Source organism: Chiloscyllium plagiosum, chromosome 12 (genome assembly GCF_004010195.1).
Source record: "Chiloscyllium plagiosum isolate BGI_BamShark_2017 chromosome 12, ASM401019v2, whole genome shotgun sequence".
Lineage (NCBI taxonomy): Eukaryota > Metazoa > Chordata > Chondrichthyes > Orectolobiformes > Hemiscylliidae > Chiloscyllium > Chiloscyllium plagiosum.
Window position 1 is genome coordinate 50,857,318 of NC_057721.1, and position 26,059 is coordinate 50,883,376.

The 26,059-nt window shown below is 40.7% G+C and overlaps 1 protein-coding gene across 1 annotated transcript in view; it reads left to right on the plus strand.

The window, feature by feature from the left end:
- LOC122555509 (suppressor of tumorigenicity 14 protein homolog) overlaps nucleotides 1-26,059 on the plus strand; it is an 80,228-nt gene that overhangs the window by 11,636 nt on the left and 42,533 nt on the right. Inside the window, exons 4-7 of the mRNA XM_043701534.1 lie at nucleotides 11,231-11,298; nucleotides 15,261-15,295; nucleotides 15,566-15,604; nucleotides 24,659-24,878. Of these exons, the coding sequence (XP_043557469.1) occupies nucleotides 11,231-11,298; nucleotides 15,261-15,295; nucleotides 15,566-15,604; nucleotides 24,659-24,878 (362 nt within the window). The remainder of the gene's footprint in view (nucleotides 1-11,230; nucleotides 11,299-15,260; nucleotides 15,296-15,565; nucleotides 15,605-24,658; nucleotides 24,879-26,059) is intronic.

The following is a 26,059-nucleotide window of genomic DNA, read 5'->3' on the forward strand; positions in this document are numbered from 1 at the left end:
TATGGAGTCAGCTATTACGAGGGGACATAGCTTTAAATTAAGGGGTGGTAGGTATAGGACAGATGTTAGGGGTAGATTCTTTACTCAGTGAGTCGTGAGTTCATGGAATGCCCTGCCAGTAGCAGTGGTGGACTCTCCCTCTTTATGGGCATTTAAACGGGCATTGGATAGGCATATGGAGGATAGTGGGCTAGTGTAGGTTAGGTGGGCTTGGATCGGCGCAACATCGAGGTTCAAAAGGCCTGTACTGCGCTGTATTTTTCTATGTTCTACGTTCTATGGTTGTATGGAGTTTGCACATTCTCCCTGTGCCTTCATGGGTTTCCTCTGACTGCTTTCGTATCCTCCCACAGTCCAATGATATCTAGGTTAGGTGGATTGTCAATGCTAAATTGCCCATAGTGTCCAGATTTAACCATGAGAAATGCAGGGTTACAGGGATAGGGTAAGACTGTCAGTCTGGGTGGGGTGCTCTTCAGACTTTTTCCACACTGCAGGGTTTCGACTCTTCCCATTGCTTGGACAAACAGCAGTGCAAACAGCACCCACAATGAGTGTCAGGTAAACTGCTTCTAAAATGTGTATCCATAATCCTTGACCTCCAAAAGAGCTCCCCTTCCCTCTTCAGTCCACAATCAAAAGCAGAAGAAAAAGATTATCTGTACAATGGTCATTGCCTTGCACTTGTGTGGCATGAATGTTATTAGCCACTTATACCAGTCCAAGCCTGGATATTGTCCACATCTTTCTGCTTATGGAAATGGACTGCTTCAGTATTTGTCTCAGCTCTGTATCTGCCAACATCTCAACTTGGCCTTCTGATGGGCAGGAAGGTCATTGATGACACAGTTAAAGTTTGTCAGGTCGAGGAAATTACCCTAAGGAGCTTTTGCAATGATGTCCTTGTACAGAGATAACAGACTTTAAATAACCCCAACCATCTTCCCATGTTCCAGGAATTACTTCACTTTTTAAGAGCTTTCCCCCAATTCACACTCACTCCAGTTTTGCTAGAACTCCTTGATGTCAAGGGCTGCCACTCTCAACTCACCTGTGGAATTCCCCTCTTTTGTCCATGTTTGAAACAAGGCTGTAATGAAGTCAGGAGCTAAGTGGCCCTGGCAGAACCCAAATTGGATGTCACTGAGCAACTGTTGAGCAGGTGCTGCTTGATAACACTGTTGATGTCACCTTCCATCACTTTACTGATGATCGAGAGCAGAACGATGGAGTGGTCATTGGCCAGGTTGGATTTGTTCTGCTTTTTTGGGTACATGACATACCTGAACAATTTTCAACATTATCGGGTCGATGCCAGTATTGTTACTGTACTGGAACGCTAGGGGAGCAGCATGTTATGAAGCACATAGAGTCACAGAGTTATACAGCACAGAAGGAGACTCTTCATTTAAGTTTTCCATGCCAACCAGATATTGGCCAATATCTCTCTTTCCTTCCTATTCATATACCCTTCTAGATGGCTTTTAAATGCTGTAATTGTAGCCGTGTCCACCACCTCCTCCAGCAGCTCATTCCATAAATGCATCAGCCACTGCATGAAAAAGTTGCCCCTCAGGTCCCTTTTAAATCTTTCCCATCTTACCTTAAACCTATGCCCTCTTGCTTAAGACTCATTTACCCTGGGAAAAAGACCTTGGCTATTCACTCTATCCATACCCCTTATGATTTTATACTATATATGATTCTATAAGGTCACCCCTCAGCCTCCACTGCTCCGGGAGCTACAGCCTATTCAGTCTCTCCCTATAGCTTAAACTCTCCAAACCTGACAACATCCTTGTAAATCTTTTTTGAACCCTTTCAAGTTTCACAACACCTTCCCTTTGGCAAGGACACCCGAATTGTTTGCAGTACCCGAAAAGTGGCCTCAGCACCATCCTGTATAGCTACAACATGACGTCCAACTCCCACATTCAATGCACTGACCAATGAAGGAAAGTGTGCCAAATGACTTCTTCACTCCCATGTCTACTTGTGACTCCGCATTCAAGGAACTATGACCTATGCCCTTTGTCTCTTTGTTCAGCAACACTCCCCAAGGCCTTACCATTAAATGTATAAGTCTGACCCTGATTTGCCTTACCAAAATGCAATACCTCACATTTATCTAAATTAGACTCCACCTGCCACTCCTTGGCCCATTGGCCCATCTGAATAAGGTTCAGTTGGACACCAAGATAGCGTTCTTCACTGTCCAATGCACCTCCAATTTTGGTGTCATCTGCAAACTTAATAATTAAACCTCTTATCCAAATCATTTATATAAATGATGGAAAGCAGAGGACCCAGCACTGGTCCTTGCATGTCTTCAGTACTGTTGCCTGAATATTGTCAGGGCCCATAGCCTTCATATAAAATGTCTTGAGCCATTTTTTAAAGGTTTGTGCTCTGAATTGAAATGGTTGAATACTGTTGAATGTGATGCCAGGGACTTCATGAGAAGCATTTCTGGCTTAAGATGGCTGCTAGTATTTCAATCGTTTGCACTGATGTGCTGGGCTCCTCCCTCATTGAGAATGGCAAGATTTGTGGAGCCTTCAGCTCCTGTTAGTTGACCCCCAACAGTCCAATCTGGATGTGGTAGGACTGCAAAGCTTAGAACTGATCCATTGGTGATGAGATTGCTGAGCCTTGTCTATTGCTAGCTGTTTCCTTTGCTTGGCACACAAGTAACTCTGTTTTGTAGCTTCACCAGGTTGACACCTCATTTTTAAGAATGCCAGATGTTGGCGTTCTGTCCTCCACATTTCATTGAAACAGTGCTGATCACTTGGCTTGAAGGTAACATAGAATGGGTTTATGCTCGGTCAGGAAGTACAATATAATGATTATAATTTTGCTGCTGTTGATGGCTCACTGGACCTCATCGATGTCCTGTTATATATTATGATGTGGAGCTGCCAGTGTTGGACTGGGTGGACCGAGTCAAAAATCACATGACACCAGGTTATAGTCCAACAGGTTTATTTGGAAGCACTAGCTTTCGGAGTGCTGCTCCTTCATCAGGTAGCTAGTGGAATAGGATCATAGGAGTCAGAATTATAAATTGCTAGATTTATTTGAAAATTGTCTCGGTGGCGGTGTTGCACAACAAGGTATTCTTACTGTAAATATGGAACATAGTCTTTATGTAGACTGTGGTAGTCACTCCTATTGATCCTGTCATGGACAAAATCATTTGCAACAGATAAATCATTGAAGTCAAATTCAATTTGATTTTTTTTTCCTCTTTTTGATTTCCTCAGCGACCACTGCAGATCCAGTCTAACAAGTATGTCCTTTCAGTTCAGTCAGTAGTGATGCTGTTTAGATTAGATTAGATTACAGTGTGGAAACAGGCCCTTCGGCCCAACAAGTCCACACCGACCCGCCGAAGCGAAACCCACCCATACCCCTACATTTACCCCTTACCTAACACTACGGGCAATTTAGTATGGCCAATTCACCTGACCCTGCACATCTTTTTGGATGGTGGGAGGAAACCGGAGCACCCGGAGAAAACCCACGCAGACACGGGGAGAACGTGCAAACTCCACACAGACAGTCGCCTGAGGCGGGAATTGAACCCGGGTCTCTGGCGCTGTGAGGCAGCAGTGTTTAGCTCCTCCTGGTGATGGATATTGAAGACCCCCACCCACACTATGTTCTGTGACCTTTGCCATTCTCAGTGCTCTTCCATTTGGTGTCCACCTTGGAAGAGAACAGACTCAACTAATGGGGGTTGGTTGGCAGTAGCTGGTAATTAGTATGAGATTTCATTGTCCATGTTTGACCTAATGCTGTAAGACATCATGGCATCCGAAGTCAGAGTTGAAAACTCCCAGGACAACTCCCTCCTAACTGTATATCAGTATGCCACAACTTCTGGTGGCTCAATCCTGCTCATATTACAGAACATACTCAGCAATGGGGATGGTGGTGTGGGGCATTGATGGTACATTTTGATTCCATGAGAATCATTATTCCAGACTGTTGCTTGACCAGACTGTGGGACGGTTCGCCTACCTTCAGAACAACCAGATGTTGCTCAGAAGAACTTTGCAGAATCTACAGGAAGGTATTTGCTGTTGTCATTTCTGGTGACAAGGTCAATGCTGGATGGTCTGTTGATTTCATTTCTTTGCTTAGACTTTGTTGTAGTGTTTTGGTACAACTGAGTGGCTTGCTAGGCCATTTCAGATGGTAGTCAAAGGTAAATCACATTGATGTTAGTCTGGAGTCATATGTTGGCCAGACCAACTAAGAATGGAAGATTTCCTCCCCTTTCCGAAGTGAAACTATTGTGGGTAGCAGTGTATTTTTGGCAGTACAGGTTTGATGGACTGAAGGGCCTCTTCTGTACTGTATATTTGTATGATTCTATATTCTGTTCACAAAAAGCAGAACAAATCAAAAGCAGCCTATTATTGCCCCATCAGTCTACTCTCGAAATTCAGTAAAGTGATGGAAAGTGTCATTGTAATGATATGGCTGCATGGTTGCTTTTAGATTTGCTTTTTAATTCCAGATTTCATGATGTCACATTGGGATTTAAATCCATGTCCCAGAATATTACCTTGGAATTCAGGATTGCTAGTCCTGTGACACTATTACTACACCACCACCCCTCATTTATCAACTCTCTCTGTTAGCTTATCAAAAAGCCCCAGCAGGGTAGTTAAATATGAGTCACCCTTAACAAAACTATGTGGATATCTTTAATTAGCTCACAATAACTCAAATAACTATTAACTTTGTCCCAGATTATCATTTCTAAAAGCTTCCCCACATTAAAGTAACCCGGTAACTGCTGAGTTTATCTTTCCATGCTGTATTCACAGCTTTTCAACTGAACAATCTGAAGACCGGAGAAGAATTTCATGTCCACTTCTGTGGTCAATCACTCATCATCAATCCAATGGCGAAACATTTTGGCATCAGTCTTTATTGTCTTATCACATTGACCGACCAGCAACATCTCCAGAAGACCAGATTCAGTCAAGATGAAAGTGAAGCTCATACAGAAACTGGTGGGTACTACTTGAGGCAAAGGGCCATTGCAATATGCACTGCTTCACTTACCCTGTTCTATCCAACAGCAGAGCACTGCTGGTCAACTGGCTGAGGAGCTGCTACACAGTATCAATTCAAATTTTTGTGGATATCAACCTCCAAGAAGATATGAAGATTATTTCTGGACATTGAGACTAACACAGCTGGAATCCCTTCCTGTGCTATCACATATTAAACCACTTGATTACCACAGGAAACATAATCCCTCAAAATAACCCCACAGTGAATGAAGCTGTCTTATTGATCCAGACTTCAACATAAACCACATGCTCATCTGAAATCTTGTCATTCTTGCTGCAACATAATCTTATCCAACAAGCCTGCGACAGCCCCACTCTCAATGATGAACCCACTGGCTGACTGTAACCTGGTAAGCAATCTGTATGATAAAGGCTCAGGTTTCAATCTTTCATGGAAAACTTGGAAACTATTCACCGCTTAAGGACAGACCAGGGAGAGTTTGGCCATGAGTGGAACATAAGCAGCAGTTCAACTTGTGATCATGGACATTCAGGTCAGACCATTGCCCACATACTGAACTCCTGCCCCATATGATCCATTCCCGCAACCTCAACATTGAAGTGTCACTGTTTCTCCAGCCTGTTACTTTTAGTGCAGGTGGGGAGATGTCCTGAACGAGTGAGTAAGCAGCATAGAAGGTATGAAGGATTAGTGGTAATGGGGGTGGACAGGGTGACATTGAGTGAGGAGAGATGTTATAAGCATTAGCAAGTGTGGTAGAGCATGAGCCCTGCTGGGAAGTGGGTCCAGTGTCAGAGATAGACTGAATGTGAGGCATTGTAGAGAAAATGTGCCACTTATACTGGCACAGTGACAAAGTTCATTGACCTTCTTCATATATTTCAGTGCATTACTTCAGATGAGCCTCACACCGATGGTGGGCAACTTGTCGGAGGGAATCCTCAGGGACATGATTAACATGTATTTGGAAAGGCAAGGACTGATTAGGGTTAGTCAACATGGCTTTATGCTTGAGAAATCATTTTTCATTAACTTGATTGAGTTTTTGAAGAAGTAACAAAGAGGATTGATGAGGGCAGAATGGTGGATGTGATCTATATGGACTTCAGTAAGGCATTTAACAAGGTTCCTCATGGTTAACAAGGTCAGATCACACGGAGTAAAGGGGGAACTAGCTATGTGAATACAGAACTGGCTTGAAGGTAGAAGACAGAGGGTGGTGGTGGTGGGTTGCTTTTCAGACTGTAAGTCTATGACCAGTGGTGTGCCACAAGGATCAGTGCCAGGTCCATTGCTTTTTGTCATTTATTTAAGTTATTTGGATGGGAACATTGGAGATATGGTTAGTAAGTTTGCAGATGACATCAAACTTTGAGACGTAGTGGACAGTAAAGAAGGTTACCTCAGAATACAACAGGATCTTGATCAGATGGGCCAATAGGCCAAGGAGTGGCAGATAAAGTTTAGTTTTTGATAAATGAGAGATGCTGCATTTTGGAAAGGCAAATCAGAGCCGGACTTATACACTTAATGGTGAGGTCCTGGGGAGTGTTGTTGACCAAAGAGACCTTGGAGTGCAGGTTCATAGTTCCTTGAAAGTGGAATTATGGGTAGATAGGATAGTGAAGAAGGCGTTTGGTATGCTTTCCTTTATTGGGCAGAGCATTGAGTATAGCATTTGGGAGGTCATGTTGCGGCTGTACAGGACATTGGTTAGGCCACTTGTAGAATACTGCATGCAGTTTTGGTCTCCCTGCTTTGGAAGGATGTTGTGAATAGTGAAAGAGTTCAGGAAAGATTTACAATAATGTTGCCAGGGTTGGAGGGTTGGAACTATAGGAATAGACTGGGGATATTTTCCCTGGAGCATCAGAGGCTGAGGGGTGACCTTATAGAGGTTTATGAAATCATGAAGGACATGGCTAGGGTAAATAGACCAGGTCTTTTTCCCAGGGTGGGGGAGTCCAGAACTAGAGGGCTCAGGTTTAGGGTGAGATTTAAAAGGGACCTAAGGGGCAACGTTTTCACGCAGAAGGTGGTGCGTGTATGGAATGAGCTGCCAGAGGAAGTGGTGGAGGCTAGAACAATTAAAACATTAACACGACACAGCTGGATGGGTATGTGAATAGGAAGGGTTTAGAGAGATATGGGCCAAATGCCCATAGATTTAGATTTATTTACGAGATCTGGTCTGCATGGATGAGTTGGACCAAAGGTTCTGTTTCTGTGCTGTATAACTCTACAACTCTGACTTTTTAGCTGACCCTGCATTAACCTGGGTGATAAACTCAGTCCAGCTGGCATGATCTGTTGTTAAACCCTTTCTATTCATCCTGGGGGAGGTTCACTTCCTGCCCATGCACTACCCCACCCAGCAGGACCTTAAGGTCCTGCCTGCAAAGCGAGGTGCTAATTTATATTTTGCTGTCATGTCTGGGGCAAAAGTTAAGAACCGTGCGTGGCCCCTCCAGACTAACAGTGCTTGTCTGGGTGGACAACGGACTTTAACCAATAGTGCTACTCCAGGGATGGAGAGCTGTGATATCCCAGTTATGGCGCGTTGTTCCAGGTACAGTGGAATGGAGCTAGACAAAATGAGAGGGGCACTGTGGTGGGGTAGGTACTTAACAAGGTGCATTTTTTAAGATATGGCAAGAAATTCTCTCAAGGAGAGAAGCCTTCCATGAAACCTATTGAACCTGTCACTTAGCCTAAACAAATGTAAGACTGAGCCCTTGTACTTGGTTGTGTGTGGCACATTTTAAAATTTGCAGAGCACTTAAAACTTGGATGTTGTGGTTCTATTCGCCGAGCTGGAAGTTTTTGTTGCAAACGTTTCGTCCCCTGTCTAGGTGACATCCTCAGTGCTTGGGAGCCTCCTGTGAAGCGCTTCTGGTCTGCGTGTGTGGCTACTAGGGATAGCTGGTCGTGTCGTTTTGTGGCTAGTTGATGTTCGTGGATGCGGATCGTTAGCTGTCTTCCTGTTTGTCCTATATAGTGTTTTGTGCAGTCCTTGCAAGGACGAATCTGTGAGTGATAGATTTCAAGAGTGCATTGACAGTATAATGGCATGGGTGGACATGTGGCAGATAAAAGTAAATGCAGAGATTTGAATGCAAGAATGAAGGAAAGTGATAAAGAATAGAGGGCACAATTTTGAAGTGGGGGCATGAATAGAGAGACTTGACAGAATGTCTGCACAAATTGGGTAGCAGACCAACGTTAGTGAGACATATGGGATCCTGGTCTTTATAAAGAGTGGAATGTGTGTACAAAAACAAAAATCTTTCACAAAACACTGGTTTGACCTCAGCAGAAGTAGTGTCCAATTCTAAACATTTAAGAAGGACATGGAGGCTTTTGTGGAGGCTGCAGAAAAGGGTTTTGATTGAAGCAGACAAATTAGAGAGGCTGAGATTGTTCTCCTGAGAGGAGAGAAAGCTTAGAGGAGTTTTGATGTAGTTTAGTCAGGGTCATTAGAGAGAAATTGTCCCCTGTGGAGTAAGGATGAGAACCAGTGGACATAAGTTTGGGGTGATTGACCAAACAATGAGCGGTGATCTGAAAGAAGTTTATTTAGCAGCAAGTAGTTAGGATCAGGAATGTACTGCCTGAGGGATGGGTGGAAGCACATTTGACTTTAATTTTCAAGATAATAAAAAGGAAATCTGTGGAGGGTTGCAGGGAATAAGTGGAGGTATGCAACTGGCTGAACTGGTGTTGTAGTGAGACAGTAAATATTCAGCAGGTCAATTGTGCTTCCTTCTGTGCTGTTCTATTGTTCTATAATTCTATCAGTGATAAACAAGATGAAGGTTGAGTAACTTCTGTCAGAAAGGAGGAATAGGCTTCCTAGTGAGAAAACAAAACTGATCATGATAGAAGCAAAAGGAAAGTTAGCCTGGGTCTCTTTGAGTTTGAAAATTAGTGCTTGATGCAGGAAAATTTGATGTATGCTACCTTCTTCCAGGAGATGAGAATTGTGACTGTTTGAAAGACAGAAATGTCTTCCCATGTGAAAATAAAATCTGAAGGTGTGCAGGTTTATGCAATCAGGAAGCAAGGAACCTCTCCAGTAGTTGTTGTGTAGTTTGGAGTAGACATTTTAGCTCACCTCACAGAAAATGGCTGAATCACCAGCAGTAGTTGCTTTGAACTCCAGCAAAATTAATGTTGTCTTCTGCTCTTTGGAGATTCAGTGCTGAATGCTGACATGGACATTGAGGTGGGCCCCACTTTGTTAAAATTGACCAGATGACTGATGAGTACCAAGGATTTGTGAAAACATCAAGGTTTGTTTTGCACATTGCTGCCACTGCCTTAATCAACTAAAAAAGTTGCAGAGATTAAATGCGCAGGTTATGGAAGCAATAATCAATATTAAATTGGATAAATATAAAGTTAACCATATTTTAAAAAGAAATGCAATATGTATAGATATATGAGTAAAGATGTAAGTGAACATTATTGGATAGAAACATGTTTGTACCATTTTTACAAGATTGCTGTAACTTGTCCCCTGAAGTCACAGCAGACATTCACTTCATCTGTGTTGAAGTGGGTCTGGACATAAGGAGAGTGTGAATTCACAGAAATTCTAATGCTCTTCCACTGAGATCAATAAGAAGGACTCTGAGAACCTCGATGAAAAGTCACCCCATTTTCTGGAATGACGGAACTAAAGTGGAGCAGTTATGATAAAGCTCTGTGCCATTTAAAGTATCATTCTTTGGTTGCGCAGTTACCTAGAATATCTGTGCAATCAAGTGGAGTGTGAAGGTAAGATTGGATGAGGTAAAATGAGTTATTTTTAATTGACTAGTGTAGGCCTATACAGATAGTTCTTGTATAAAGCATAGTTTGGCAGCGCTATTCAGCTATAATGTACCTGAAGAATTAGGGAACAGGATTTTTGAGAACACTTACCTATACTCGTAGTAGAGTGATTCCAGCGGTGATTGTTTTGCACACTTTGTTCTGCGCATGCGCTGAAATCTCTGAGCTGTTCTGCTCATGCGCTGATGTCAATTACTGTCAGAGCCTGTGAGAGGGTCAGTACTATACACTGAGCCACTTCATCTCAAAAATTAAACTATTGAATGTTCATTGTTCTCCCTCTGAGACAAGAATATTCCTGTATAATTCCTGAATAAGCTCTGTGTATCTCCTGCAGGACTGCATTACTCTTATATATACCATATGCCTTTATAATTTGTTATTGTACCTGCATATCCCACAATCTAAACCAACCCCCAAGAAACAATCTGAAAGACAATCAACCACCACCATCCACTTTTGCAACCATAACTGCATCTGAAGGTGGCGATGATGATGACCCTCTGTCCCTGCATTAACAATAGTTTTACAATTTAATGTGTTAAACTTACTTTTGTTTCATTAATAATTATGATTTGAACCTCATTCAGAATGTGCTATACTTTATGTTAGGCTTTTGGGCGATGTTTGAGCGATCATAAGTGTTATTTGTTGCTGATCTGCCCCATACCTCACTTTTCGCATCGGCCCCATTATTTCTATTAAGCAGGGTTTCTCTGGAATGCACTGACAGTGTTACAGGAAAAGTACCTGTAACCTCTAGAGTTCCCAACAAGTAGAGACAATCTCATTCATTCTTTTCTTTGAGTGCTTGTCAGGCTGAATCCTGATAAAGCCTATCCAGGAGCTGAATTAGGTGCCGCTGTCACTGGATAAGGAATTGACTGCTTAAGAATGAGATAAGAATACATTTCTTCACTTAGATAGTTAAGAACCTTTGCACTTTTTTATCCTAGAATGCTGTGAATGCTCAAGTTATTGAAGCAAGCAATATGGTGTTAGGGCAGGAAAGTGGATTGAAGTGAATGGATCAGGCATTTTCAATGGAGCAGACTTGAGAAGCCCTATGGTGTACTGTTGCTGTTATTTCTTATGATTGTTGTTATATGTATCTGGAATTTGGAAAAAGAAACCAATTTTTTTTCTAAATTAGAGAAAGTATTAAAAATGAATGTGATTCAGTACTTAATCAAAATTATACCTACTTGGATATTTAGTTGTCTCTAACAGAGATTCAGTGGATTGATTTGAATCTAAAATATGGCAAACTGGTCATGACTTAGCAGGACAAATGGCCCTCATTCATTTCACACTTACTTATACACTCTTTAACTGTCAGTTTTCAGAACTGTATGAGCCATCTATATTGGGAAAATATTACCTAAAATCTGTCATCACTGCATTTAGGTGAGTACAAGAGTGTTTTTAAAATAACCTTGTATAATTCTGAGTCAGTTTAGTTCTGTTTACTAATTTTCAGATTTATTAAGCAAAGTATAATCCAGAAATAATTGCTAAGTAGATGTTTTGTTAAAAATCACCAGTTTATGGTGTACAGGTAAATATTTCATGATGCACAAATTCATGTCTCTGTATAGGAAGTGGTTAATTCTACTCTGGTAACTTAGACTTCTTCTGAATGCATTCCTTCTGCTGTTTTACAGGGCTTAGCCCTGCATTAGCTGTTTCATAGAATATAGAACAGTATAGCACAGTACAGGTCCTTCAGCCTATGATGTTGTGCCAAGTGTTTATCTTAATTTAAGAACAACCTAACCTACACATCTCTCAATTTACAGCCATCCATGTGCTTGTCCAGCAGTTGCTTAATTGTCCCCAATGTCTATGACTCTACTCCCACCGCTGGCCGTGCATTCCACACATCCACCACTCTCTGTGTAAAGAATCTACCTCTGACATCTCCCCTATACCTTCCTCCAATCACCTTAAAATTATGACCCCCTCGTGACAGCCATTTCTGCCCCAGGGAAAAGCCTCTGGCTATCAACTGTACCTATATCTCTCATTACCTTGTACACCTCTATCAAGTCACCTCTCTTCCTTCTTCTGTCAAAAGTGTGAAAAGCCCTAGCTCACTCAACCTCTCTTCATAAGACATCAACTTATCTTCATAAGACAACTTCCTGTCGGGAATTTATCAATGTAGGAAATACATGATATTTATATGCATGACAGACTCTGTAGGTATCATGAGGCTCCCAGCACCAGTTTATGCTTCCCAGTGTGACTGGATCAGGAAATTTGACTGTTGGAATTGTGAAAATTAGAAATTAAGCAATAATTGGGCATTTCCACAGTGTACCTTTTAAAATATTATTCTATTGCATTTGTCTGGAAAGTGACTATCGTATAAAGTATCATGTCATATCATGTGTGTTCTACCCTATGCCAGATGCTTGCCTCATTGAAAGTCATTGTTTCATCTTATGACATTTACATGGCAGTTTTTTTTGTTGATGATGGTTTACATTGCCTTCCACTTTCAGGGGTAAGACAAAGAAGACCTTAAGTCTACCTCAGCTGGAATGGAAACCAATCTCACACAATGTTGAGTCACACGCTAGTCAACTGACTGAACTGGGACCTCATCCATAAAGTGCAATACTTACAAATTGTGTTGTTTCTGTGAAATGCTTAAGAGGCACGATTATATGTCACTTAGATGTTTCTCTTAGAGCAAATTTATCATTACAAAGTGATTATTATAGCAAAGTAATAGAACTCAAGTGTTTTCAATTCAAGCCATTTAATTAGAAGGCTTAACAAGCCCTCTTGTGGTGCAGTGGTAGTGTCCCTAGCCCTGGGCTGGGATACCTGGGTTCAAGTCCCAGCTGCTCCAGAGGTGTGTAATAACATCACTAAACAGGCTGATTAGAAAAAAAATGGTTAAATAAAAAAGGCACAGTGGTAGTGTCCCTACCCTCACCTTGGAGGCCTGGATTCAAGGTCCACCTTCTCCAGAGTTGTGTGATAATATCTGTGAAAAGGTTGATTAGAAAAGTAGATAGATTTTAAAAATTAGAATGCTTAAATAACTAGGGAATCACCTGAACCAATAGCACCAGTTGACAATTGATCCATTGTGGCTACATCCACATATTTTGCTCATTTTGAACCTGGATAAACAAAGAAGAGTTTATATTTTAAAAAGTCGCCTTGCAATCTGTATTGATGGCTTAGCTCCAAGTTCTATCCTTCTCCATTCATATTTGTAAATTTTCTTCTAGTTCTAGATTTTCCGCCCGTCTTGCGTTGATTTTTCAAAAACACTAGAGTGTTGAGGGAGAGAGGCTGTAAGTGGTACTGTGTGAACACTCTTCTCCAGATCTCCATCTCTTCCCAACGTCCTCCAAGTTCCAGTTAGAAGTAGCTGGTGATGTACAACACATCTCTTCATTGGAGGGTGTGTTGTAGTGATACTGCAATGGTGAAACCACATTGTGGTGCCCAGATTCAATTTTACAAAATATATCTGGTTGACAACCGCTATGATGCCAAATTCAAAAATGTTGAGCTGCTTAACTGGCACTTCAGAGGCTGGGAGCAATGCAATAATGAAGCAGGCTTCTGAACTCTGTTGAAGCCAATTTGTGTCCATCCAGAAGGTGGATTAATTGGAGATAGCCATAATTATGCAAATAATACCAGACCAGAAAATTGGCAAGGATTAGAGGTCAGTGTTGTGGTCCACTGAAGACCTGCTCCCTCACCACCAGAAGCCTGGAGGAATAACGCCTCATCTTCCGCCTTGTAACACTTCAACCCCAGGGCATCAATGTGGATTTCAACAGTTTCCTCATTCCTCCTTCCCCCACCTCACCCCAGTTCCAAATTTCCAGCTCAGCACTGTCCCCATGACTTGTCCTACCTGCCTATCTTCTTTTCCACCTATCCACTCCACTCTCCCCCGCCCCTGACCTATCACCTTCATCCCCTCCCCCACTCACCTATTGTACTCTATGCTACTTTCTCCCCACCCCCACCCTCCTCTCATTTATTTCTCCTATATTCCTGATGAAAGGCTTTTGTCTGAAACATCGATTTTACTGCTCCTCGGATGCTGCCTGAGCTGCTGTGCTTTTCCAGCACCATTCTAATCTAGAATCTGTTTTCCTGCCTCTGCAGTCATCGTTTTTACCGTGCTAAAGGTTCAGCCCATTTTTGCAAAACAGACATCCCATATTCTAGAAAAAAACCAGAATATTTAACTGCAATTAAAATACTCCATATGCACAATAATTACATGCTATATGAGACAAATATCACATCTACTAGGGTCATTTTTCTGTGTCTATAGTACAAAGTGATGACTGGTAGGCATTGCAGAAAATTTACCCAGTTTTATCAATATAAGAAAATAAATAAGTTTTCCAAATTGAGAGATGTTAAGACACTAAATTGATAATATATTCACACTTCATCTACATACTACAAGTCAATGATTCCATTGGGTACTTACTTTGTGTTGATCTCATTTCTTTGTGAGTGCATTTTCTTCTTACATCAGCAGTACTGTACTTCCAGACTCAAGTATTTACTGTTGCCTACTTCAGAAACCAACTGGGCCATTTCACTCCATCCCAAGCCTGGGATTTCTGCCTTTGCAGCCTAGCGCCTTTTTCTGGATTACATTCTATCAATACTGTACTCCAGCCCTGGCTTTACTTACTGCTTCACATATATTGAGCTCAATCTTGATTACAGCTACTTACTGCTGGGCCTGAGGTTATGGATCCAAATAAGTGGCAAGAGAATGACCTGATTTTTTTGTTGGCCTTCATGAATAATAGTTTCCATGATTCAACCCCTTCTCTCTCTCACACACACAGACACAGAGACACAAACATGCGCGTACGTATATACACACACACGGACACACATATATGCACACACACACACATATTTTTGTGGACAATTTCTGTGACTGTGGAAGAGTTGAAATTCCAAATTTGTTTATAACACTTCCTGGAAAGGGAAAGGAATAGAACCACACAAAAATGATGCAAAAGGGAGAGAGGGAAACAGAATGAGTGCATGAGACACATAGTTTTAGAAAGCGATAAAAAGATTGAGAAAAAAGTGCAGAAATCAACTAAGAGTGCGATGACATTGAGAGAAACTCAAATAGAGTGGGGAGAGAGTGGTAAAGTAGAAGGTAAAGGTGAAAATAGAAGGAACATGTGTAGGGAGATTGAATATTTGCCCAATTCTTAAAGCTCAGTATCAGGGGCATGACAGTGGAACATATGTGGCCAGCATTTGATCTCGCCAGTTTCCATGTCAATTTTATTTTACAATTTTATATATGTGAAAGCTCTGAGATATTTTCTCTTCTGTTGCTGTTGCAGTGAAGGAGAAGAAGGGCTTCGGGCATATTATTGGAGTAAGTTCTCAGCTCCAGAGAATATAGCACACTACATCAAAAATGCAACCACATCAAACTTGCAACAAGTCAATAGCAAAAAGCTGAAAGTGCCCATGCTGAACTCTTCTGAAGAGATATCCTCCACCGAAGAAGATTTTGATGTTTATACAGTTGAGCTGTTTGGTAGTATTTTTATAAACATCATTTGAAGATTTGTGCAGTTCAGTCTATTGGTTCTCATGCATGCACATTCTTTCGAGTAATCACTGTTTTTTCTACTTTTTGCAGCTTCAGGATCTGAAGAATATGACTTGACAGTAAAGTCAGGTAAGGATGTTTTAAATCTACTGTTACTTTAGGTGTATATATTCCATTGACAGACATAAATATTCGTTCATATACCTGGATGATCCCATTGTTATTACATAAAGGCTGATTTGAATTTTGTGAAAATTGCAGATGATGGTCTGGGATCATTGGTGGGCTACTCATATATTTGCAGTGGTCACAAGCAACTGGTCAGAGTTGGATCAGGACAAGGAAGGATAAGATTTTGAGTGGCTGTTGCACAACCTTAGAACATTGATGAATATATCTCTTAAAAAGAAATGTTCATTTCACTTGGAGCACTTAGTTGTTGGTGCAAACATTAATGCACTGAAGCATAGAATGTTAAAGACAAGAGCTTCGAGGGTCAATGACAATGTTGGAAATCCTAGTAGAGCAAGTGAAGTCTCCTTCTCCTCACATTGTACTGGAATCCCTGCACAGACTTGAAAACAAACCCAAATGAGAAAAAGCTTAAGTGCTAAATGCTGGATCTATCATCCTACAGACAAGAATTCATTGCTGTCGGAATTCAACAACATTTCAAGGACACCAAGGATTAGAATTTATCTTGGTAATTCAAACTCTCTGTGTTAGTCCTTACCTCACTTTTCTTCCCCACTGCTGTACTTCAAACTTTCCATTCTTCCGTTTTACTTCTTCTTCAATCACAGCAAGTCACTGCTCTATTTTACATTGTTGCTGCATACACCTGCAGCTGATGCTCCAAAACCACATGCACACAGTAAACTGTACACTTGGTCACATCTGCAAGGCCCTTTATTCTTCTGCCAACCACTTCCATATTCTTTATTGGTGGGACTTTTTGCACATGAAAAACTCCCTAGCCTTCTCTGAACTTATTACTTTGCCTTCTTAGCTCTCTTGGTGGACATGCTGAGCAACATATGATTCATGTTCAAACTCTTGCACCTTTGTTTTTGCAGGACAAATGGGCTCACAATGCAAAGGGAGATACTCAGACTGCATCGCATACCTAAAGCAGGAATCCCCACGTTTATTAAATGAAAAAGCTCAGGAGTCATGGCAATGGCAAAGCTAGAGGAACATTCATCAGGGTTTTCCGTTTTTTTATTTTACTATTTCTGTTTCCTTTGAAAACATACATTCAAGCATTCTCGTACAGTTCATGATCTCTTTCCCTGACATATGCACCCTATTTCTTCATGTTTCGGTAGATTTGTCGCATCATTTATATTCAAAGAGAAGGCTGGAAGGGGAATAGCATGCCAGAAGAAGTACCATCACTTGCTCCATTCTTCACAATCAACAGACTATTGACATGGATAGTGAGCTATTGGGGAGGTACAAGGTGATTCATAAAGCCAAGTGACTGCAATGCACTGACCAGAGGAAAGGAAATTCTGCTGAGGTGTAGAATACAGAGATAGCGATTTCAGAAGTCCAGGCTACAAAAAGGAACTTCTTGATATCAGTGACAATTATTGGAGTCATTGGGCAGATTGCTGCAGCAGCACCCAGGCAATGTGTTTGAGAGGATGAAGGTGTACAGTTTCCTATACACACATGCACATGGACATACATATACACAGACACCCACACACACCCTTACAGACACACACACTCCCACATGCACCCCCTCACAGACCTAAGACATCTACACTCACTACACACACACACATATACTTTCTTACACTCACAACCTCCAACCCAGACAGACACACACACACACAGATAAAGACCCACATGCACACATATATTTTGTGGGGTAAATTTGTACTTGCAGGGTTACATTGTACTTTCCTCAAAAACTGCATGCATTCATGTAGAACTCTGAGCTCAAAAACTGCATGAATTCATGTAGAACTCCATTATCTCACTTTTTAGATTAGAATCAATCTAAACATCATGGCATAGACAGAGAACACAGGGGGATAACACCTTCAACATATTGTCTTGCTATCACCATTGTTAACAGCTAACCTTAGAATGCAACTTTTTTAAAAAGCTTTTGTGATTTATACATGAAAGAAGTGAAACTATCATGGTAATCAAACAGATGAAAGATTTAACAGACAATCAATTTTTCAATGTATAATTTCAGTTACATCACACTGTAAATTTTTGCTATAAATTCTGTGTGTTAGGATTGAGCCAAAGTTCAATGGTGCAATACCTTAGCAGGAATGACAATTGAGGAACAATGCCGGATATTCCTGTGTATAATGCAGAAGATGCAGGACCAGTTCATTCCAAAAAGGAAGAAAGATCCTAGGAGGAGGCATGGGTGGCCGTGGCTGACGAGGGAAGTTAAGAAACATATAAAGTTAAAAGAGAAAAAGTATAACATAGCAAAGATAAGTTGGAAAATGGAGGATTCAGAAGCATTTAAAGAACAACAGAGGATTACTAAGAAGGAAATACGCAGAGAAAAAATGAGGTACAAAGGTAAACTGGCCAAAAATATAAAGGAGGATTGTAAAAGTTTTTATAGGTATGTGAAAGGCAAAAAAATGGTTAAGACTAAAATTGGCCTCTTGAAGACAGAAACAGGGGAATATATTATGGGGAACAAAGAAATGGCAGAAGAATTGAATTGGTACTTCAGCTCTGTGTTCACTGGGGAAGACACAAGCAATCTCCCTGAGGTAACAGTGGCTGAAGGACCTGAACTTAAGGGAATTTTATATTTGCCAGGAAAAGAAGGGGAGTAGAGACAACCCTGGTAATTAAAGACCAGTGAGCCTTACTTCAGTTGTGGGTAAAGTGTTGGAAAGGATTATAAGAGATAAGATTTATAATCATCGAGAAAGGAATAAGTTGATTAGGGATAATGAACATGGTTTTGTGAAGGGTGGGTCATGCCTCACAAACCTTATTGAGTTCTTTTAAAAGGTGACTAAACAGGTAGATGAGGGTAAAGCCGTTGATGTGGCGCATACGGATTTTAGCAGGGATCCGTGCTGGGACCGCAGCTTTTTACAATATATATTAATGTTATAGAAGATGGTATTAGTAATAACATTAGCAAATTTGCTGATGATACTAAGCTGGGTGGCAGGGTGAAATGTGAGGAGGATGTTAGGAGATCACAGGGTGACCTGGACAGGTTAGGTGAGTGGTCAGATGCATGGCAGATGCAGTTTAATGTGGATAAATGTATGGTTATCCACTTTGGTGGCAAGAACAGGAAGGCAGATTCCTCCCTAAATGGAAACAATTTAGGTAAAGGGGCAGTACAAAGAGATCTGGGTGTTCTTGTACACCAGTCAAGGTAGGTAAGCATGCAGGTACAGCAGGTAGAGAAGAAGGCTATTAGCATGCTGGCCTTCATAACAAGAGGGATTAAGTATAGAAGCAAAGAGGTTCTTCTGCAGCTGTACAGGGCCCTGGTGAGACCACACCTGGAGTACTGTGTGCAGTTCTGGTCTCCAAAATTGAGGAAAGACATTCTGGCTATTGAGGGAGTGCAGCGTAGATTCACGAGGTCAATTCCTGGAATGGCAGGATTACCTTATGCTGAAAGACTTGAGCGATTGGGCTTGTATACCCTTGAGTTTAGAAGACTGAAAGGGGATCTGATTGTGACATATAAGATTATTTAAGGATTGGACACTCTGGAGGCAGGAAACATGTTTCCGCTGATGGGTGAGTGCCGAACCAGAGGACACAGCTTAAAAATACAGAGTGGACAATTTAGGACAGAGATGAGGAGAAACTTCTTCACCCAGAGAGTGGTTGCTGTGTGGTTGCTCTGCCCCAGAGGGCAGTGGAGGCCCAGTCTCTGGATTCATTTAAGAAAGAGTTGGATAGAGCTCTCAATGATAGTGAAATCAAAGGTTATGGAGATAAGGCAGGAACAGGATACTAATTAAGAATGATCAGCCATGATCATATTGAATAGTGGTGCAGGCTTGAAGGGCAGAATGGCCTACTCCTGCACCTATTGTCTATTGTCTATTGAGCCCTCCACTATCATCTGATGAAGGAGCGATGTTCCGAAAGCTAGTGCTTCCAATTAAACCTGCTAGACTATAACCTGGTGTTGTGTGATTTTTAACTTTGTACACCCCAGTCCAACACCGGCATCTCCAAATCATGACTACAGCTTCAAGTTGTGCATCATGTTGGCCAGTAACATTAGCACTTTGAAGTTTACCATGGAGCCCTAACACCAGCACCTTGTTATACTGTGTTTGGGTCTAATTCTGTTTGCTCTGTCAAGTTAATGCTGATGGAGTTTATTGAAACCTTTTGCAAACACTCCTTTTTGTACATTTTGCTGTATACACAAATCTTTTCACACAGTTCGAACTTCTGTTCACTTCCATTATCATCATCATTATTACGCATGTTTCTAATGTTAATCACATTACATTGTCTTCAACAGCTCATCATTGGAGTTTTTAACAGCTCATCATCGGAGTTTTAGGATATACGAGTCTTAACAAATAAAAAACAAAGAAGTTTTATTCCCATTTTAAGCTATTTTTTTCCTTTTGCTTCTTTAGTTTTCTCTTTCCAATATGCAATGTCCTTTTATTGTCACATATACTCCATTGTAGGAGAACAGTGAAAAGCTTTCACAATGTCTGCCCTCTTTTGGCAACCTCTTAGGTACAAATACCTAGGTTCAATTCTTGGATACAGGAGAAGACTAAAAGTAGTAGCATTTCTTATAGAGCTGAAAAACAAGTTAAAAATAGGACAACATTAAAGGGTTGATATTGCAGCAAGGTAGGAAATTTCAAATAGACATTACAGTATAGCAGCTCAGCACAAGGCCTCTACATGTGGTCTGACCACCCATTTTGAGAGTAAACTTTTCTCTAAATTTGTGCCACTCTTGAATCAGTCACGGGAAGGTTCCCTAGGGTGATCCTGGGGGAGTACTGATTGACTTGTTAGTCTCCCTACGGACTTATGACTGGTCTCCTCTTGGTATCGGTGCAGGCAAACATCAGACATTTTGGATGTAGAATTATTGCTGTCAACACATATAATCCTATTGCAAACTAAAGCACAGTGGAGCACCACCACATTGTCACTGCAATAGCCTTTTTTATCATAGTTATAAAGAAGCGTAACACCTCATGTTGTAGCTGAAAACATTAAATGAGACATTCCCAATTTTGAAATATTCTAACCATTGATATTGTTATTCTCCCATTATTTTGCACATTCTCATCTTTAATATTTCCATCTTATCAGAGAAACTTGCAGTGCTTTATAGATTTTGTCTTTGTCTATTTAAGAACTTTGAATTGTCAACTCTAACTATGTCATTAGTCACACAACACCAGCTTATTGTCCAACAGGCTTACTTGAAATCATAAGCTTTCAGAGTGCTGCTCCTTCACCAAGTGGAGTTACCTGACAAAGGAGCAGTACTCCAAAAGCTTGTGATTTCAAATAAACTTGTTGGACAATAACCTGGTTTTATGTGACTTCCGACTTTGTCCACCCCAGTCCAACACCAGCACTTGCACATCATAACTTAAACAATGCAATATTTTTCAACTAATGTAACGTAATCCTTCATTAGCTCTGACATAGACAACACCATAATATGGCCATTGACACTTTTATTGAAAACATAATGTGTATCTTTAAAATATATCTCTAATCTGCTTGATAACAATGAATAATATTGCACTACATCAAACCACAATGGATAACTGTCATTAATTATCTCCAAAACTCCATTCCTTTGGTTTGCTACATTAATTAGTTAATGCTGTTGATTGGGGCTGACTGTTCACAAACTGGTCGCCGCATTAACTACTTAACAGAGACTGCACTTCACAAAGTAAAAACTATGAGGCACTATGTGCCAGCTCTGAGATAAAGTAATGCCAGTCCTTTTCTTTGAGATAGTAAGTTGGTGTAATCATGCTGTGAATTTGAGTGCACAAAATAGGAAATTTCAACCAAACTGCAACATAAAAACTGAAGTTTTTATTTAATATTTATTATTAATAATATTTAATTATTAATAATATCTTATTGGTGTGCTGTTTATTTAATTTTGATAATTGATGAAGTTTTCCATCTTCTGAATCATTGGAGATTGTACAATGTACAATTGAAGGTCCATGTCAAAACCTTATGGAAGTCCTGAAGTGCGGACTTAAGTAAGAAGTTTATACTTCTGATGGGAAATGGCTGTGCTCCCCACAAATGGTACCAGCTGAGTTTGAGTTGGACATATCAGTGTAAATTCAGGGTATATACCTGGGCAGTTTACAAAGCGATTGATAGATTAAAATCCTGTCTAACAGATGAGTAACTCCATGTTCCCTCCTGAATGCCCTGACTACCTGCTGACCATCTCTCCCCCAACCCAAATTGACTTGACTACAACCCATCCCCGGTCCTCCTAATTGACCATCTGACTACCTACCAGCTTGATGTGACTAACCTCTTGACCTGTCTAATCCACTGTTCCCACCTAAGCAATCTTGTCTTGACTACCCACTCACCCACAAATCTCTCTCACCCATCACTTCACCCTACCGAACTACCCACTCATCCTACTTCTCACCTACTTATCCCCATCTACTCATTCACTCATTCACCCACACACCCAATTACCTGTTCATTCACTAACCAATCACACACACATTCACTTACAATCATATTCAGGGCCTTTGAATTTAGCAAATGTCAGCAATGTCATTAAAAGGGGTGTGTCTTGTCTTCTCCTGAATTGACTCACTTCTGATAGTGTTTCCTGAGGGATGCTACACTGCACCTTTCTTTAACAGGCAGAATCAGAACAGTCTGGAAGAAACATGCAGCACCAATGAGGAAAATCTGTGTGTGGTGTATTAATTTGCATGTGATTGCTGCTGCTTTGAAGGTCTGAACAAATATAACATTTAATTAGTAAGGACGAATAGCTGAGACTCACCACTCACTATTTGCCAATTCACCTTCCTCTTTGAGCTATATCAGCATGTAAATCATGTATTTTCGAAGATGTAACCCTGATTGTGCACCAGAGATTCTCAATGAGCTGCCACTGGTTGAGAAAGTATGAAGAACATTTCCTATTGCTTTCTAAATGACAAATAGACTTATCATCTCTCTTTTGTTCTTCTGTGTGTTAGAGTCCCCCGAGAGCCATGGAGCTGATATTATCTCCGCCCTCCATCAATATGTCACTCTATGCAGTTAAAAGGTCATTGATGGCATTTACAGATCTGAACAAATCAAAATCATGAAAAACCTCACAATTTTTAAAACGTTACTTTAAAAGCTTTCTCCCATGGTGATCCCATTTCGTGGCTTCAACATTGTTATAACTCCAATATGAGAATAGTGAGCCCAGTGTTCACAGGAAAGACCCATGAGAGCAGAGGGTGCAGAAGAATGAACCTGTGAGAGCAGGGCTGGGCCGGGCTGGGCTGGGATGGACTGGGACAGGCTGGGACAGACAGACGGGCCGGGCAGGGCTGGGCTGGTACGGACTGGGATGGGCTGTGCTGGGCTGGGCTGGGCTGGGCCTGGGGGGGGGCTGGGCAGGGCCAGGCTGGGTTGGACTAGGATAAGGTACTAAGCTACAAAGCAGCTGTTGTCGTCTCTGAGCTTGCATCTGAAGATTTTCAGCTTGCAACTCCACTTGGGCTCTTAAACAGACCTCTCCACTTTGAGAAGTCCTATTTTAGGAAATTAGTCAGCCTTAATTAATTTTCCATGATTATGATATGGATCTCACGTGTTATATTATCATAACCGCAGTGAGAGACTGGTAAATTCTTTTTAGATTTTAAACCATACTCCCTCTGCTTATTGATGTAGGTGCTTAAGTTGTTTTTAAGCTAGTGGAAATAATTTATTGTGTAGCAATATGCTTAGCATGCAGTCAGTGCAAGTACAGTACAAAGCACTCAGGTCTCAAACAGGGTTAGAGAGTTTTTCAAAATTCTGGAATTTCCTTCGGGCATCTTCACATAGGCTGACTTTCCCTTTGCAGAAAATTGACAGTACGTTCATTTGCCAGTAGTTGCCTGAATGTTCTTCTGGAATTCAGTGACCAATGGAGAGAACCATTGAGGAAATGTCCAGTTATCATTTCCTGCAGAAAGTGATCATTTGGGTCAATCTATACTTTTAAAAGGGACTAGTTCAATATTCATTAAGAACTAGAATTAAAGCTTACAAATGCTGCTTAATAGGAGTATTGAGTGATTCATTTCAAAATGGGAAGTTGTGGAAAATGTTATTGTTCCATGAAGGAGATCACTGGGTTTATAGGAGAAAGATCAGTCTTTTATGCTCAGGTATTTGGATTTCCCCTGGATCTTATGACTTTTTTTGAATTAATAAAATCTTATTATTTTCAATGTCATATAATTCAAAACATTGATTTTATGGGCTGTAGGAGTTTTTATTTCAGGTTGTCTTTCAGCTTGTGGATTTCTGCATGAAAATCATAACCTTTTAGAAAGCCAGTATTTGCAGCCTACAAGTGAGATTGGGGTTGGGATGTGGGGGGGAGGGGGGTGGGTGGTTGGGATTGGTTGATTTGTGCTGAGCAGATTGAAATAAATCCAAGAAAATCTTAAACCTGATAGTGGGTAGGAGTGTATGGTTCACCAGCTTCCCAGGATAGTGCACCTCTGAAGGGTTCATGCAAGTGAACAAACCAGCATTTGTAAATTGCCAAATGTATCAGTCCCTGATGAAGAAGTTAGTGATTTCAGACAGGATTTAAAAGGAAACATGCAGCACCATGAATGTGAAAAATGTAGAAATCTATTACCAGGCTATTTATTAATTTATTCGTAAGTTATAACACTTAGCCATTTTTGTTTATAGCTGCAAGGCAGTATGGCTTCTTAGATGTTGAACAGTTTTAAATGATAAGGAAATTTGACCTCGGTGACTAAAATTCTTGCTTTACTTGGCCCTTTGCTTATAGTATGTGTATCTCCTTCAATCTTTTTGTTTTAAATAGGGTATTGCACCTTTTGCCATTTTAAATTATCCTTACAATTTGATCACGTTATAAACTAATGTAGTTATGTTTTGTGTTGCTCTGTAAGATTTACTTCTCTCATTTTGCAGCGATTTCTTTTGATCTATATGCAAAACCAGGCAACAATCGGACACTGACATTGACACTCCCAAAGAGATCCTATTACCAGTGGCGGCTCCGAGTTCCATCAGGCCATATTGTACACTTAGTGATCCTGACCCTACATGGGGCAATTCCAGGAAACTGTGCAATCCATAAACTATCAGCCTATGATTTCCTACTTCCTGTACAGAACAAAATAATAACACGGTAAGGCAGTAGGCATTTGGTGTTAATTACTTCAATACAGTGAAACCATATGTTCATGCCACAATGGTGATAAATTATCTCCTAGCTTCAACGTTTGTTTCCTTAAAGGAGTAAATGTGGCATTTTACCTTTGTTTGTCTGACTTCTGGTGTTTAATGAAAAATAAGTGTAGTAGTGCGACAAACAATCAGTTTAAACTGGAAGCTAAACTGAGACCACAACCTAAATAAAGCTTTCAGTTGGCTTGTCATGCAACAGTCCCAAGTCTAACTGTATCATTCATGGTTATAGTTTGTGAATCATGTTTCTGTATTTGCACCAGGAATCCTAAGCAAAACACTAACACAAATGTTGATGATGTTGTCAGGGGTTCTTGTGACGAGTGAGCCACTGTAAGTGCTAATCAATGGAAACATCAATTGCATGGGTTTTATGGTAGCTGATCTGGAGAACCTCTGAGAAAAATCCTGAGCAAAATTGCTTTCGTAGTTCATGTTTGGATCATGTGGGTTTTTATGTGAAGTGGTCTGTTTGTGGAAACACATGCATAAATGTACTGAAATTTAAACATTTTCAGTTCATTATAACCACATGGTCCAAAGTACAGAGAACTGTTATGAAACTATGAAAATTTGAAGACTGTTCATAAACTTCAGGTATCATTGAGAAGGGTCTGAAATGTTTGATTAAGAGTGTCTATTTCCAGCCAAGATTAAAAGAAAATGTTGACCGTTCACACATTTCCAGCAGTATTGGGGCAGGAGCCTTCATAACAGAAACAGTCCAACAAACCATACAGGCAGTCATGGAATAGATTGGTTAAAATAAAAAGTACCTCTTTTAGAGTAATGGCTGTTGTATTCCATGTTTAAAGGTCCCCAAAGCCGCTGTGATAGCTACTGAGAGAAGGTAATTATGTAAGATAAGTGAGGAAGCAGGATTCCAGATGGGGTGGGAAGGGGAAGAAGCTAAGTGTGTGAGGGAAAGGTATACCAAGTGGATGTGGGTGTACATGGTAATGATACTGGGATAGTAATTCAGAAACCCTAAGCTAAAGTCTGAGGCCATGGGCCCAAATCTCAACATAGTAGAGAGTGAAATTCCGTTTCAACATAAACCTGGAATAAAAATGAACCCTAATGGTGACAATGTAGCCACCATTGACTGTTGTTTTTTTTAAA